Source organism: Chiroxiphia lanceolata, chromosome 9, assembly GCF_009829145.1.
Source record: "Chiroxiphia lanceolata isolate bChiLan1 chromosome 9, bChiLan1.pri, whole genome shotgun sequence".
In the NCBI taxonomy this organism is placed as follows: domain Eukaryota; kingdom Metazoa; phylum Chordata; class Aves; order Passeriformes; family Pipridae; genus Chiroxiphia; species Chiroxiphia lanceolata.
This window is the reverse complement of record NC_045645.1, coordinates 22,616,688-22,632,071: the sequence shown is the minus strand read 5'-3', so window position 1 is coordinate 22,632,071 and position 15,384 is coordinate 22,616,688. Positions and strand designations below refer to the sequence as shown.

Below are 15,384 nucleotides of genomic sequence, written 5' to 3'. Positions count from 1 at the left end.
GGGTGTGAAGACCTGGTGCCCTACGGGGCGGGAGGCGGCTGGCCCGGGCAGTGCCCTACGCCTGCAGCCGGGACACGCCACGGCCTCAAATAGGGCAGGCGAAATCCAAAACATTTCTGCTTAAAGAACACCCCCTCCTCCCCACCCCCAACCCCCGCCTGAACACCCTCCCCTTTCTCCTAATTATTGTTGGTCAATTATTAATTTGCATGTAGACCTTGCCCTAAATCCTCCGAACTAAACACAATCGTTCACGCTGTGATAGGCTTTAGACGGTAGCCCGTGGCCAGGGAGAACGCGGGCTCGGTGGCAGAGCGGATCCCAGTGACCGCACGCTGAAATGTGCCCAGGGCACACGCTAATTGCGAAGGTGGAAGCGGCTCCAGGCAGCGCCCGGGGACCTGCGGGCAGGGGCTGTGGGCAGGGGCTGCAGCAGGGCGCGGCGGGATGTTCGTGGAGCTCTCCAGCCCTGCGTGGGCAGACAAACGCTGGACTTGTGGAAATCCCCACAGCGATGTATTCCACACACCCCCCTCCTACCCCCCCTCATTAGCTTGGGGAGCCCGGGTAGAGCCTTACAAAAAGGAAAAAACTGAGAGCGCCTGTCATGTTACTAAAATATTCTGAATATTGCACATCAGGTATCCTTCCCCAAATGCTGCAGAGAAAGGAGATGGAAGCGCCCTGCAATGAGGAACTGCTAATGCCGATGGATTCATGAGGGACAGGCTCATAGATCTGGATTTTAGATTCCCTGTCGTGTTCTTTTTGAGCTTTTTTCTCCCCTCCCCAAACAAACCAGCAAAACTGTACGGAGCCCCTCGTGCTATAATGGCAACCTCTCGCTACCAGCCTGCCTCAGAGCAGCGGAGCATCAGTTCGCAGCGAGGAATGAGATCTCAGGAACATTGAAATAAATTCACCTTGATCTCCTACAGGCCTTTTGGAAACGGACAAGTCACGTTTGATGCTAGAAACAAACTTTTAGTGTCCCTTTAGGTAAGAAGTGGTCTGCCAGCATTAGGATGTTAATCAGAAAACGCCTTGGAAACCGCTGGCCTCCTTTACTGTAGCAGCAGTAGCTAGTAGCGTATCCTTAACCGTACCTGATGGAGCAGAAAGAAAGGACCCTCTAATTAATTAAGTGTGCCCAACCGGAGGAGGCTCAGTCATTTCTGAGTTTTGTTATGAGTCTGCCCAATTACTCCTAACGGCGCGCGTCGTCGCTAAGGTAGAGACGAGAATTTAACAAACAATATTTTCGGTGTCTCTGCCTTGGACCAATACTTTGACATCGCACCTGCAGAGTGTTTCGGTGAACCCGAGAGAGCAAATGCGAGATAAGCAGGAGAGGGGAGAGGGGAGAGAGGAGCGGTGCCAGCACTCGGAGCACCAGAGGCGGGGGCACAGCACGTTCGGGGGGCTCGGTGTCCCCACTTTAGCCCTCGGAGGGAACTGGGCTCGGCGGTCGCCCAGGGGCTTCCCCAGTCCGCTTCTTTCCCCGCTGCCGGCGGACGCGATGAGTTTGGCGGTGCTCAGCCCGGCAGGGCCATGGTCACAGCGGGACCGCGGCGGCGGAGCCTCCGGGAGGGTCTGCGGGGGCGGCCCGGGCGGGCGGGGTGGCGGAGGTCTGAGCCCGGCACACGCCAGGTGTCTTTGGCAACCCGGGCGCCACGGGAAATGCAGACCATTCCAGGAGAACAGACGCAACACGAAACGGAGGCAGGGTGAGTTACCCCGACAACATAGCTGGACAGGAATACGGGAAAATCTAGTTCGAAGGGGAAAAAAGCCGAAACAAACCCTGAACGTGCCTGTAGAGAGGAAAGACTATACTGGAAAGATTAGAAATAAACTCATCTCTAAGTGAGATTTTTTGACCTCTGTCGACAGAAATCGCTGCAATTCCCCAAGCCAGGCGGTACCTGCCGAGCGCACAGGGGTTCGTCCCCCTCCCGCAGCGCGGCCGCCCCTCTCTCCCCACTCCCCAGGCCGCTCCTCTCTCCCCCCTCTCCAGGCCGCTCCACGAAGGCCGCGGGCCCCGCAACCGCTCCCTGGAGGGACTGGGGTCGAGAGGAAAGCACCTTCGCCCGTCTCCTGGAGCAGCCGGGGCGTCGCGGAGGGGCGGTGGAAAGGAGGGGTGGGGATGGATTTGGGGATCCCGAGCGAACAGCTCCCTTATCCCGGATCGAATCACCTTGTTTATTTTTTTCCTGATGTCTTATTGTGCTAATTGACTTGTTTTCTCCAAGGAAAGCCTATCTTTCCCTCCTTATTACCCACACACAGATTTTTTTTTTTTTTCCAGACCGGGAGTGCTCTGCAGGAGACTACGGCTTGTGGAGGGATCTGCCCTTTTTAAGGGAGATTCCCTTAGCCCTTTGAGTCTCGTTGGTTTTATAGCTATTACTCTCTTATTAAAACACACACATATATACAACACATTGATTTCCATCCAAAAGGGCTAATTACATTACTTACAGTAAATAGCAGCCCTGCTGTCCAGGGTCTAGTGTGCCAACAGAGAAAAAAAATCCAGGCTTATTTCACTTGATTGACTTCATCTTTGTGTGAAATTGTGTTTTATGAGCTGTATTCTGGCACTCGGAGGAATGTAGCAACATTCAATCTGCAAATAACATTAATTTTAGCTACTAAAGGGGGAAAGAGAAGGGAGGAAACTGGCTGCCTGAATCTTGGGTTACATGGAAGAGGTGACTCGAGGAGCCCCTGAGGATGTCTCTGGGATGCTTTGGAAAGGAAGTGGGGGCTGGGGTACTTCTTTCACTAGTCGCACTCGGGTTTGGTGTGGAGTGTCCCCCAGGGAGCAGGGAGCGCAGGACTGCCGCCAGGAAGATCCTTCAGTAGGGATCGAGGTGTCAGGAAACAGCCGGCAGCTGTTTCAGGGAAAGGAAAGGAAGAGTGGTGTGAAAAGTAAGTAGGAAAACGGGAAAAGAAGGGGAAGGGGAACAGACAGAGAGATTAGACAGGAAGGAATGCATCGCCCAGTCCCCTACACACAGTGATCACTCGCAGTGCGCGGCCGGGGAGCGGGAGAGGGAGGTAGGGTGGTGGTCCCCCAGGGCAACCCCCCGGCCGGGGCTGTCCCCGCAGGCTGCCCGCGGAGGGGCCGCATCCTGCTGAGGTGCGGGCGGGGGCTCCGCGGGGCAGCGCCCCGGTAAGCGCTCCATCTGCCCGGAACTCTCTTGCTTCCGAAGCTCCCCCACCCCACCCTAGCACTCCTCCGCGGCCCCCCGGGCCCGGGGAGTGGTCTGGCCGCTCCATCCCGCCTCGGCTGCCCCGCCACGGCGCTTCTCTTCCTTCTCCCTTTCCCGCGGGGGCGGCAGGAGCGGCGGTGCCGGCCCGGGCGGCCGCGGAGAGGAGGTTCCCGCGGAGTGGAGGTTCCCGCGGAGCGGCCTTGAGGGGAACGGGGCCCCCGGGAGGGGAGCGGGGCCCCCGGGCCACCCTGCCCCTCGCCAGGCGCCGTCGCCGCCAACTCCCGGGACTCCGTGTTGGGGGAGGTAATAAACCCCACCCCACCCACAGCCCCGACCGTAATGTTTGTCACTGCTTGCCCATCACTAGGGGTTGAGAGGAGTATGACAGGTCTTTGTTGTCTGAATAAAAATCAGCGGCAGCTCAAGGGAGAGAACTCCTCCTACTAAATTATCAAAAATGGGCTGGCTTTAGTCTCTTAACAAATTGGACAGAGCTCCGGAAAGCAGCAGTCCCAAATCCAACCTACAGGCACTGGGAACTTTAAAGCAACCAGGGACTGCTGAAAATAGCACTTCTTTTTGCTTTCTTTGTATTCAAAACTATATCCTTTCCTGACCGATTCTACTGCCCCAGGTCCAAGTCTCTCCAGTCAGGAGCCCCAGTTCTCCAGAACAGTAACAGATCCTTTAGCTCGCTTTTACTATTTTATTTTTAGAACTAATTATTATTACATTTCTCCCCCTTGTTTGTTTCTGCACATCTTCAGGAAGCCCTCGGTGCTTGTGCAAAGAGAAGCTCCTATTGCAACCTCCCCCCTGCGCTGTGCGCCTCGGTGTAAACATTTTGGATGATCTAAAGACTCTGGGGTCTGTATATGGAAATAGTGGGGTGCAGAGCAGAAGAAAATACTTGTCCTTTCCGTCCCCCAGCCATGCTTTTCCACGGGATCTCCGGAGGCCACATCCAAGGAATCATGGAGGAGATGGAGAGGCGATCCAAGACCGAGTCCCGCCTGGCCAAAGGGGGACAGATGAACGGCCGAGAAACGGTAAGAAACGAGCTGGCACTTTTTGCAAGGGAATCTCTGCAAGCATGGACCGGCACCGGGACAGACCTTGACCCTGGGAAGAGAAAGGCGCCGCTTCCCCCTTCCCCTTCCCTGCCACCCCTTGCTTGTCGAAACCCTTCCGAGGCTCCCTGTAAACCCACCCGTAACGTTGGGTGCTGTGCTGGCCAGGCTCGGTTATACCTTTGACTAGTCAATGTTGTTGCGTGTGCTCTCTGGAGCAACGGGGAAACTATTTTAGATCGTACCAGGGACGGGTTTTCAGCCCTTGCGGTGGAGCAGCCTTTTGCCCCTGTTCGGCCGGCTGCGGCCGCTCTACCCCTTCGAGCAAGGCTGCGGCCGGAGCTCCCGAGGTGTGCTTTGCTTTTTTTCTGCACTCCTGGAGCCTCCTAAATTAAACCTCAGACCGCTACTGCTTACTTTTTGTAGCTGTTTTTGGTCTGAAATGTGTGATTGACACAAAGAGGCACCGCTCTCTCTCAGTGTTACGCCGGCCTACCACTTTGCTTAGAAGCAACATTTCTTAGTCAAAAGGACCAAAGTCTTCAGATATGTACTAAAGGATGGCGGAGAAATCGAGTGTCACGCTGGGCTTTGTGCAAAGCGAGATCTCCCTTTCTCCAACTTGTAGGGCTTCCGCCGATCGCGCACAAGGCTCTGCACACAAAGTAACGGCCTGAAAAACCACTTTAAGGCTTTGGGCCATAGGGTCCTTTCCCCCTCCTCTTAAATAAACTCACGCTTTGTTATATGAGGATTTGCAATGTAAATTTAACTCGCCTTTTCAATTGCTGCAAAAAAAAAAGGGGGGGGGGCGAGGAACACAACTTCGGATTGGAAAATGAATGCGGAGTTGCCACTTTAAAACAGTTGCAACTTTAGAACAAGATGTTTGGGTTTTTTTTTTTCTCCTGTTACTTTATCAGTAAATGCTGCCCCAAGTTTCACGGCAGAGCTTTTGTCTCCGCCATCCCTCCATCTCCCTTTGTCCCGAGCGACACTCCTCGTGAGGAGCAGATCAATGGGAACTTGCAGAAGTTTACTGACAAAAAGATGCTAGTTTGAGTTGAAACCAGCCTGTGCCACCTTTCTGCCCGTGTCCCTGGCCGTGCTGGTGAGCGTTCACGCTCCCTGCTCTTTACACCATCCACCTGTCTTCTTTTTCTTACTCCTGTTTTAAATGGCCTGACTTTCTTTAGAGATGCGGTTTCTGCTCGTTTAAATACAGGTAAAGATTTGCCGTAGAATGAGTGCAAGCCTGAACTCTCTGCCATAAACTTTCAGAATAGGAAAACGGTATTCTCCTGCTTCAAATGCTGTTCCTGTGAAGTGCTCTGAGATTAAAACGCTAAAGTAACGGGGAAGCCTCAGAGTTTAACTTCAGTACCTTAGGAAAGAATGAGCTCTGCTTTTCTTACTACGGCCTAATCAGTTGCCTTCGGGTATTGACATGACCTTAGATCATTAGGAGGTGGTATAAACACGAAAGCTGAATCGCGGTAACACTTTACTAGCGTGGTCCCGGATCCCCCTTAAACTTCCCGCCGGGAGCAGAGTTTGGTCCCAGAGAGCAGTGTCTTTGTACGAGCCCCGGGCCCTGCGCAGGACCCGTCCCCAGCCCACCTGCCTGCCTGTCTTCCTCTCCCTGTCTCATCCCTTGTGGTGTGGTTGTTTTGCAGAACATGCCCCCCATGAGCCCCGAGAAGCCTGCTTTGTGTGCTGGTTGTGGAGGGAAGATCTCAGACAGATATTACCTGCTGGCTGTTGACAAACAATGGCACCTCAGGTGTCTTAAGTGCTGTGAATGTAAACTGGCTTTGGAGTCAGAACTCACCTGCTTTGCCAAGGACGGCAGTATTTACTGCAAGGAGGATTACTACAGGTACAGCAATAAGTCCCTATGGGTTCAAAAGTACATCCCCTCAAAAGACATTATGAACCGAAACGCTCTTTTCTCCACATGGGCTTTCAAAGGTAGCTTTCGCAGTCAGCGATTACTTAATCCTGAAAACGCGTCCCCTCCGAAAAGTCTCGCACGTTCAAAAACCGGACGGACCGTCAGGGGACGCGCTGACTGAGCATGTGTGGCGGTACACAAACAGGCGAAGGCTCTCCCGCTGCCCGGCGGTTTCCCTCCGTAAATACCAGCGTAAGATCCAACAAAAATTTCCCTCTGCCCGCAGCTTGCCGGTTTTCCCGCGGTCCGGGGACCCACCGCCCCCGCTCAGCCCCACGGAGGGTGCCCGGGCCCCGGGACCGGGCACTGCTGATCCTGATCCGCCTTACAGCTGTCCCGGGGTTCAGCTCCCGGCGGTACTTCTGGTCTTGACAGGAATGCCAGGAGAGCAGGGACCGATCTCCCTCACCCCGTCCTGCCCTCGTCCGTTCGCACGGGCAGCGGGAGGGCTTTCGCCCAAGTCCTGAGAGAGTAGGTCAGCTCGGCGGCAAGGGCCAGTTCCTTACCCTGGGACCCCAGCACCGGCTCCCGGAGGGTGTCCCGACACCAGGAGGGCCAGGGGCCACAGTCGGTGACATGGGTCGTCCTGGGGCCAGGGTCGGGGCCAGGCTCCCTCCCGTGGTCGGGAGAGAAGGCGAGCGGCACCGGGACAAGCTCTATCTTTGCCGCTCTAGTTGATGCCCACTTTTCCGTTTCCTTCAGAAGGTTCTCCGTGCAGAGATGTGCCCGCTGCCACCTTGGGATCTCAGCCTCCGAAATGGTCATGAGAGCCAGGGAGTCGGTTTATCACCTGAGCTGCTTCACCTGCACGACCTGCAACAAGACTCTGACCACGGGCGATCACTTTGGCATGAAGGACAACCTGGTTTACTGCAGGGCCCTTCGAGTCCCTTTTGCAAGGAGAATATCCCCCTCAGCTGAGCTACACCGAGCTGGCTGCCAAGAGCGGAGGGCTGGCCCTGCCTTACTTTAACGGCACTGGCACGGTCCAGAAGGGGAGGCCCAGGAAAAGAAAGAGCCCTGCCTTGGGAGTGGACATCGTCAGCTACAACTCAGGTGGGAAACACACGCCGAGCCTGCCTCCCGTTCCCCCGAACAGAGCGTTCTCGGGCTTACTCTCAGCTAGGCAGTGCTGAGTAACTCAGCCAGGCCAAATCTTGCTTAACCATTGGAAAATCAAACAAAGCCCTCTGAGGGTTGGAGCTTTTGCAGGAAAGCTAACAGCAGCCCTCCTCAAAGGCTGTCTTTGCCTATTAATGTCAAACACCCAAACGTAGCCACTTCCCAGGCTAAAGAAAAAAAAAAAAAGGAAAATGGAAAAAACCCCAACCCAACCCCACATAGCTCTTTCTCTATAGGAATCTTAGAGATAGTTTATCTTTATTTGTATTTCACCGTTTAAACCTCAAATTAGAAGTAACCAAATGAATCAGAAAAAAATAGAATAAAAGGTATAGTATATGGCTCCTACAATGCCAATGTACTATGCACATAACTCGATTTAGATATTCAATTTATAGTGATTAATTCTTCAGGCTGAATAATTCTGTTTTACTGGCACATAAATGATCAAACTGTACAAGAGGTCAACGAATACATGTTGTTCCATGTAACTAAACACTAACGAATATAATTAAGAGAACGGTTTCTATTCTCTCAGCAGTAGGAAAAAAAAAAAGTGTTACCCTGTATTAAATATCTTTCCTGACTCCAGTCGCTGAAGTACCCAAACCGTGTATAAACAGACAGTGCAAGTGGCCAGAGGCAAAGGAGTTTCAGGTCAAGCAGTTGAGGCAGTTTCATTAGACGGAAGACGAAAGCAGTGAGGGTAAATACGAACTAGCAAACTCCTAACTCCAAAATTATTTAGTGAAACTCAAGCTCCCGATGGCCAGTAACGAGGAGAGAAAGCTGTGGGAAGCAGGAGAGGTGCAAGGTGCTTCACCACGAAGCGGGCAGCCGTCCTGGCCGGGGCAGGGAGCCGGGGGCTCCTTCCTCAGGGCTGCGAACCGCTGGTCCAACCGGGACAGGGGTCAAGGCCTCCCCTTCCGACAATCGCGGTCGATAGCAGTGCACCGCTATCGGCCAGGAGCTCTCTCCCCTCCACCGAGTTCAACCCGCTGCCATTGAGATCCATAAGGAATCCTCCACCGCCCCCCTGCCCTCCCTATCCCTCCCCCGGCACCTCCTCTGGGGTCACTCGTGAAACGGGCTTTAGCTCGGAACCAGGGAGCTGTGCAAGGCGATTTCATCTCCTCTGATGCGTAGACCTTGGAGCCAGGGTAATCACTGCGCTAATTGTTCCTTGTTAATTGAAGATGACATTGGAATCCCTGGCTACGGAGCAGCTTCCAATCAATCCTGAAAGCTGCTAAAGAAAAGGGAACCTGTAGCGCAGCCAGGATTCATTCAGCCCAGGCTTCGAATGGTGGATTTTCTGTGCGCCCGCACTCCTCTCTGTGCTATCCCTGGTCCACACACTATCACTCGAATCCCCAAATTCATAAAGGGAAATATTACTAGAGATAATTTAGAGTTAGAATTAGGACCAGAAATTAGAGAAGAATGAAGAGTTGTGGGTAGGATAAACCCCTTAAACTTCAGTTCAGGACTCAAGAGAGACATTATTTGCGAAAGCTGACATATCTTTTGTGTGCTAGTCTTAAAACTCCCCTTCTTTACAACAACGGGTCATATAAGATGTACCACTGACTCCAAATGAGATTAAAAAGCACAGTCCGTTATGAAAATACATCTCACTGCATTGAGATCTCACAGAATCCTCCGGGCAACGGGCAGAGAGAATAAAAAACCCCAACAACAAATCAACAAACGCTCGAATCTGATGCTTTGGACTCAGGCTAGATGGCTGAGAAATTTGTTCTGTTAGGGCCCTGATTATTTTTTTTTTTTTTTTGTAAGTATTATCTAATAATGTCCAGGGTTGACACATGGTCTCGAGAAAGTACAGTTTGCAGCCAAACTGTGTACCCGGTGCAAACGACCCCAGCCCACCGAGCCACTGCGCTCCATATCCAAGGGGAGGAAAACAAAATCTGTAACGGTTACGAAATGAGTTGCAGTCGATGAAATCTCTTCTTGAGAGAAAAAAAAAAATCTCTAACTAATTGGCAGCCACTTCCCTACACACACTTTTCGTTCCCTGCCTTGTGACTCGGTAACTGCTCTTGCACGTAATTATTTACAAAGGGCAAGCGGTGCACAGAAAATTAAATGTCGGATACACCATTAGCGCTTCCAAGGCAGGAGCGGGACCCCGCAGCCCATCCGGCAGGCCAGGCGGGCCGGGTCCCGGCCGTGGCTGCGGTGGTGCTGCCCCTGTTCCCCCGGGACAGGAGGGCCGAGGGGCCCCGGGCTCAGCCCTGCCCCGGACTCGGCTCTGCGCTAAAGCGCGCCCGGGCCGAGACACCGCGCTCTGTGCTGGCAGCTCCTCACCGAGAGCCAAAGCTTCCTCTTGGCACACCGTGTTCCGTGGGCACCACGGCTTTAACTTCCCAGGCAAGCCAAGGCGGTGTCCTACCGACACAGCCACCCCCGCGGGTGTCCGTACCCATGTGCCAAGACACTATGGGAAACGAATCCGACCTTTAAAAACGAAACTCCGGCGAAGCTATAACAACTTCCCCCAGCTGAGCATAAGCGTGTGTGTATTCACAGGCCATCCTGCAGGCCCTGGCTCAGATTTGAGTCCACATTATGTTTCAGGGGAGCTGAGCCCAGGGCCAGAATGGAAAATCCGACCCTGCTGCCGGATCTACAACAATTTTTCTCTTCTGTATTTTGTTTGGTAGTTTAGTTTCTGTTTCCCGACTCCTCGGTTGTAAAGTGGAGACACAACAATAAATAACTCAAAATGTTATGAGGTAAAAGTCATTCATACCTGTGAGCTGTCTGGAATTAATGTGAAAAATGGAAGAAACTATTCAAAAGTACTTAAAACATTCAAGGCTTTCTCTATATTACCTCTTATATCATAGAATTAATATGTATTTTGTGGGAAACTGTGTTGACTTACAGCTCACAGGATATAGAAATGAGATGGTGAAGAAGATTTGCCTAGGAAAATATTTACATAGCTGTTACTCAAAGAGCTGTTTACTTTATTTCATTCTATGTATGTGTGTGAAAAACTATGAAGAGTTCACTTGAAGAATTCTTGGCAATAAGGGGTAAACTATTTTAGCTCTTTGAAAGCAAAATTAAACAACCCTCCAATCCTACTGCAAAGAAATGAGCAATAATGTCTTGCTTGATTTTTTTCTTCCCCTTAATTTTCCAGGAGATAGTGTAAAACTCTGCTCTGTGATGTGGCCAAACCACATAACACTATTTCACCCATGTAAAATAGAGAGTGAGCTGTAATCATTGTGCAGGACTGTCTAAGGATGCTTGGAGCTCTCTTCCCATTTTCTCTTGAAAATAAAAGCTGAAATAAAGTAAATCACAGAAAAAAAAAAGGAGTACAGAAGCAAAAGCAGTAAGCGGGACAGAGGACCCTGAGGAAGTTTGTGTTGCTACTGTAAACCTAGGGAAAACAACACAAACAAGCAGCTTGCAGCTCTGAAGTAAAATCTGAGGGCTGAAGTCTGGTACTCTGATTTATGTCAGCTCATAAGTTACGGCCCACGCAGTTCGACTGAAGGCAGTGTGATGCTTGTGAAAACAAGTAGTAAATACAATCCAAATCTGGCCTGATATTGTTTTTAAGGCAACTTTCAACTCCTGATATTTTCAGAAGTGTCAGCTTACTTTGTTTGAAAGTGCAGATATACTTCTTACCAAGACTAGAAGCAAAGCTAGCTATAATTAAATATTCACCTGATTTTCTGTCAAAGTGTTGTCTTACCAGCATCTGTTCATGTTGACTTGTCTTATAATTCAAAAGAGAAAACATCTTCAAGAACTTTTTATTCTCCTGGTTTAAAGTTGCTTTGTCTCTGTTTTCAGCACTGCTGACATCAGTCTGTCTGTATTGTGCGGTTTGTCTCTTTCTCTCTCTTTCTCTCTCTCTGTCTTTAAATTAGGAGTGGGGATCAGCTAGGCCTTGTAAATAATCCAGTAACTATTGGAAGGCAGTTCAAAAGTCCAAATGAACAACTAATGAAACTTGGTTTAATTTACAGACATTGTGAAACATTTTTAATTAGATCTTCTTTAATTAATATTACCTGCTATGATGACACATTAATTTTCTTCTGTGAGACTGAGCTATCTTTACAAAATGAGATCCTAGAAATTACTAACCCTTCTGTTTAAGCTGAAAAGAAAAATATATATTTCTTACTTTTTTTGCCAATACTGTTATTTCTTTCCCCAATATGAAGTAATGATGCCACTTTTCCCAAAGAGCTGCAACTCTTGTACATAATTCACACCCATAAAAGTGTGATCTGAAACAAACTTATCTTTCATAGGCACTTTGAAAATCCTGAATCAGGGGGATCAGGGAAATCAGGGAAGCTCTCTTCAAGTTTTCAGCCCCTAGCTGGTTGCTTGTAGAAATGTCCTAAATCAGTATCAACTAATATCAACTAATATCAGTATCAACTACTGCTGATTGGGATTGGGATTGAGGGACTGAATCAAGCCTTGATGCAACTGCTTTCTAGGCATGTTTTACAGATTAAGGTGTTTGAGCAGTTCATATAAACTCCCATACAGAGTCCAAAAGCATTTATTTTATCAGCAAAAACACTCCAGATTTTATGCTTTCTTGATGAACTGTCATAAGAAACTTTCCTGCTATACATCTCCTTTTATAGGTGCTTGTGATTTGGGGAAAAGCTCAGGAACGTTCAAAATGCTGGTTTGACCTTTATTCTTCTCTCAAGCTAAGAGTGTTTCAATGAGTGAGATTTCAAAATCTGAATGAGATTCCAAATGGCTCTTTGAACGCCCAAAGCAAAACCATCACCACAGGGAAAAGACTAAATGCTAAAGGAGAGAAAACTTTCTAAATCTGCCCTTAGTAGGAACAGGTCTGGGGGACATAGCATGTTTTAAGAATAGGAAATAATATTCTGGATCTTTTTGGGTCTAATTTAATTATCACATTTGTACTTATCCATGTACCATCTTAGCCCTTTCTTCCTTCCTTGTTTGCTTCCTTCTAAACTGTATGTGACTTAAGATTTTGCCTTAGTTCGTTTATCCTACATGATGTGTGGCCACTAACTCCTTGTTCCACTTTGTTTATTGGACAGGTTGTAATGAGAATGAGGCAGATCACCTGGACAGAGACCAGCAGCCTTATCCCCCATCCCAGAAGACAAAGCGCATGCGCACCTCCTTCAAGCACCACCAGCTTCGTACCATGAAGTCCTACTTTGCTATCAACCACAACCCAGATGCCAAGGACCTCAAGCAGCTTGCCCAGAAAACAGGCCTGACCAAGAGAGTTCTGCAGGTAAGAAGCCACATCACAGGCTTGACAGCATTTCCCCCTACCCCTGCTAGTCAATAGTGTTTCCCTTATGTGTAATAAGAGCAATATACATAGAAATACTTTTGCTAGGTGTGTCCCTAGTGGGTGTGCAGAGGGGTATGGTGTTACGTGGCAGGAGTGTCGGATGTATGCCTTACTGCCCCAAGGCAGCCGAAAGTGTGATTTATAATTAGTGGCAACCTCGACATGAAGAAACTGTCTTCAGAGTCTACCAACCCAGCAGATATCCTGGGATTGGTAGTCTCTCCATGGTGATCTCACTAAGGGTAGAAGTAGCAAATATACTAATTTTATGCACACCGGGTGAAGCCTTTGGGCTCCCCAAAAGTAGATAATGTGGCCCCTCACTAAGAGATCCCCCGCTATGACCAACAAGCTTTGACCAACATGATCCTCCAGGACCAGCTGGCTCCCTCTCTCAATGCTTGTTAGACATCTGTTATCATTAAGGGCCTACATAGTCAAAAGTCACTTCCCTATGAAGGGCAGCCTGGCAAATTATGTTAAAACCCCCCTATATGGTGTTGCTAGCTCAGTGAAGTTAAAGTGAGGTGTGTATTATATGCAGAGTGCCAAAGAAGGGCAGAGATTGAGGTAGGAGAATCTATTAGCGGTAATTCCTTGTCCGTGTTACATGTCACCTAAAACATTTTCAGTGAACCTTACAGAACAGAAAGACTAGGTGACCCATATCAACAGTCTGTATGATAGAGATGGTGTAATTACCCCTCCTTCCCCTTCAGCCTTTTCAAATAATCTTTCAGATAAACTTTCAGCCTTGGCAAAAATCTGCTCATTCACCCTTTACCTCAATCTTTATCATGTGTCTTGACCCCAAAGCTACCCAACCCAAGGAACACTACATGGCCATCAAGAAAGTTGCTTTCATTTGGGGATTGAATGAGTAGATTTTTCTTAGGGCTGCTCTGAAAGGGCTGCACGTGGGGCTGTGATGTTCCAGTGAGCATCTGTAGCACTGGGCCTGTGAGAAAGGCGGTACCACCAGTAGCAAGAATGGCTGTAGAATGACTTAGGTGATGGGCCACACACAAAAACAAACATCAAAAATGACTTAAGAGCAAGAACAAAGACAAAAATGAGCAAAACAACAAGCATCGGTAAAGAAATCAATTGGGATTGGTTTGCAGGTTTGGTTTCAAAACGCAAGAGCCAAATTCAGAAGGAACCTTTTGCGGCAGGAGAATGGGGGTGTCGATAAAGCTGACGGCACCTCACTACCGGCACCGCCCTCAGCAGACAGCGGCGCACTCACTCCACCCGGCACTGCGACCACTTTAACAGACCTGACCAATCCCACTATCACTGTAGTGACATCAGTGACCTCTAACTTGGACAGCCACGAATCCGGGAGCCCCTCACAAACTACCTTAACAAATCTTTTCTAACATTTCAGTTTGGTTTTTTTTTTAATTCTTACTCTTCATTATTATTATTATTATAATTATTATAATTATTATTATTATTTTCAAGCCTTTTTTTTTTAAAAAAAAAAACCACAAACCAACAAACCAACAAACAAACCCACAAAATATTTGGGAAAATAAACAGCTTGATGTGTAGCATCTGCAGCCACTTGGCAAATGAGTTTGAAGTCATATGTTGCTATAATAAATGAACATTTATTGTTGTTAAATTGTACTCAAATTTTTTAAATTCATCAAATGACCTAAGAGAAGGTTTCGAATCATTCTCATAAGTGCCTCTTAAAATTGTATGTTACTTATTTCCAGAACCTTGAAAAGAATTGATTGTTACCACAAAAACAAACAAAAAAAGTTTCTTTCCCTCCTCCATAACCAGATAAAAGCCAGCATTAAAAGAATGTTGCTTCAGGATTGTATGTTCACTTTCAGCATTTAAGAACCCTAAATTTAATTTCATTTTTATAATGCATCTAAAAGTTTTGTATGATTTATTTTTTTAAATGTTGAATAACAAATACAGAATCAATGAAACTAATCATTGCAACAGTCAGACTGGAAGTGCCAGTGCTCTTTTCTAATGCATAAGTCACAAGCCTGATCCTCCCTGAGCACTGGGGATCTCACTGGGATAGCTAAATGCTCCTCTGCCAGTTCTTCACCCAGCTGGGACGTCCTTGGCCACCACTGAAATCCATGCCTGGATGGAGGACTTGGAGAGACCCAGTGATGAGAGTGCATGTGGGTGAGGATGGCAGGATCAGGCCGCTGCTCTTCAAATTTGTGTCCTGTACATTAAGAAGACAAGATCTGGGAAAAACCCTCCAGAATGAGCTCGCTCCTATAAGAATATTATGAAATTAATAATAACAGAATAACAATGCAGGTGAGGAGTCCTACTGATCTGAAATATTGCATAGGGAGCAGTTTTAATTTTTGTCTGTCAAGCAGCTCTGATTTGGAATTAAAAAAAATAAAAATTGCAGTTTGCTACATGGCTTTGATGCCATACCATCAAAGCACACAAGAGGTTGCCCAGCTACTTTAGTGAGCACAGAAATAATTTCCAGGAAGGTGCATGCACATGTATTATTAAAATGAATTTTTGGTAAATCCTACTTTTTTTTTTCCAGGGAAAATGGAAATAAGCAAAATATAATTTATTAAGATGTTTAAGGAAAATTATTTCAGTACAATTTATTCATTACTATTTTGAATTTACTTTAGATGCTTC

General features: G+C 48.3%; 1 protein-coding gene across 1 annotated transcript; it reads left to right on the top strand.

The window, feature by feature from the left end:
- The first annotated feature begins 1,679 nt into the window (after positions 1-1,679).
- LHX9 (LIM homeobox 9) lies at positions 1,680-14,223 on the top strand. The gene is given in 7 exon segments (XM_032696989.1): positions 1,680-1,727; positions 4,149-4,267; positions 5,965-6,167; positions 6,945-7,121; positions 7,123-7,298; positions 12,467-12,669; positions 13,857-14,223. Coding segments are annotated over 6 exon segments (1,134 nt in total). The 5' UTR covers positions 1,680-1,727; positions 4,149-4,150; the 3' UTR covers positions 14,115-14,223.
- Positions 14,224-15,384: the final 1,161 nt, after the last annotated feature.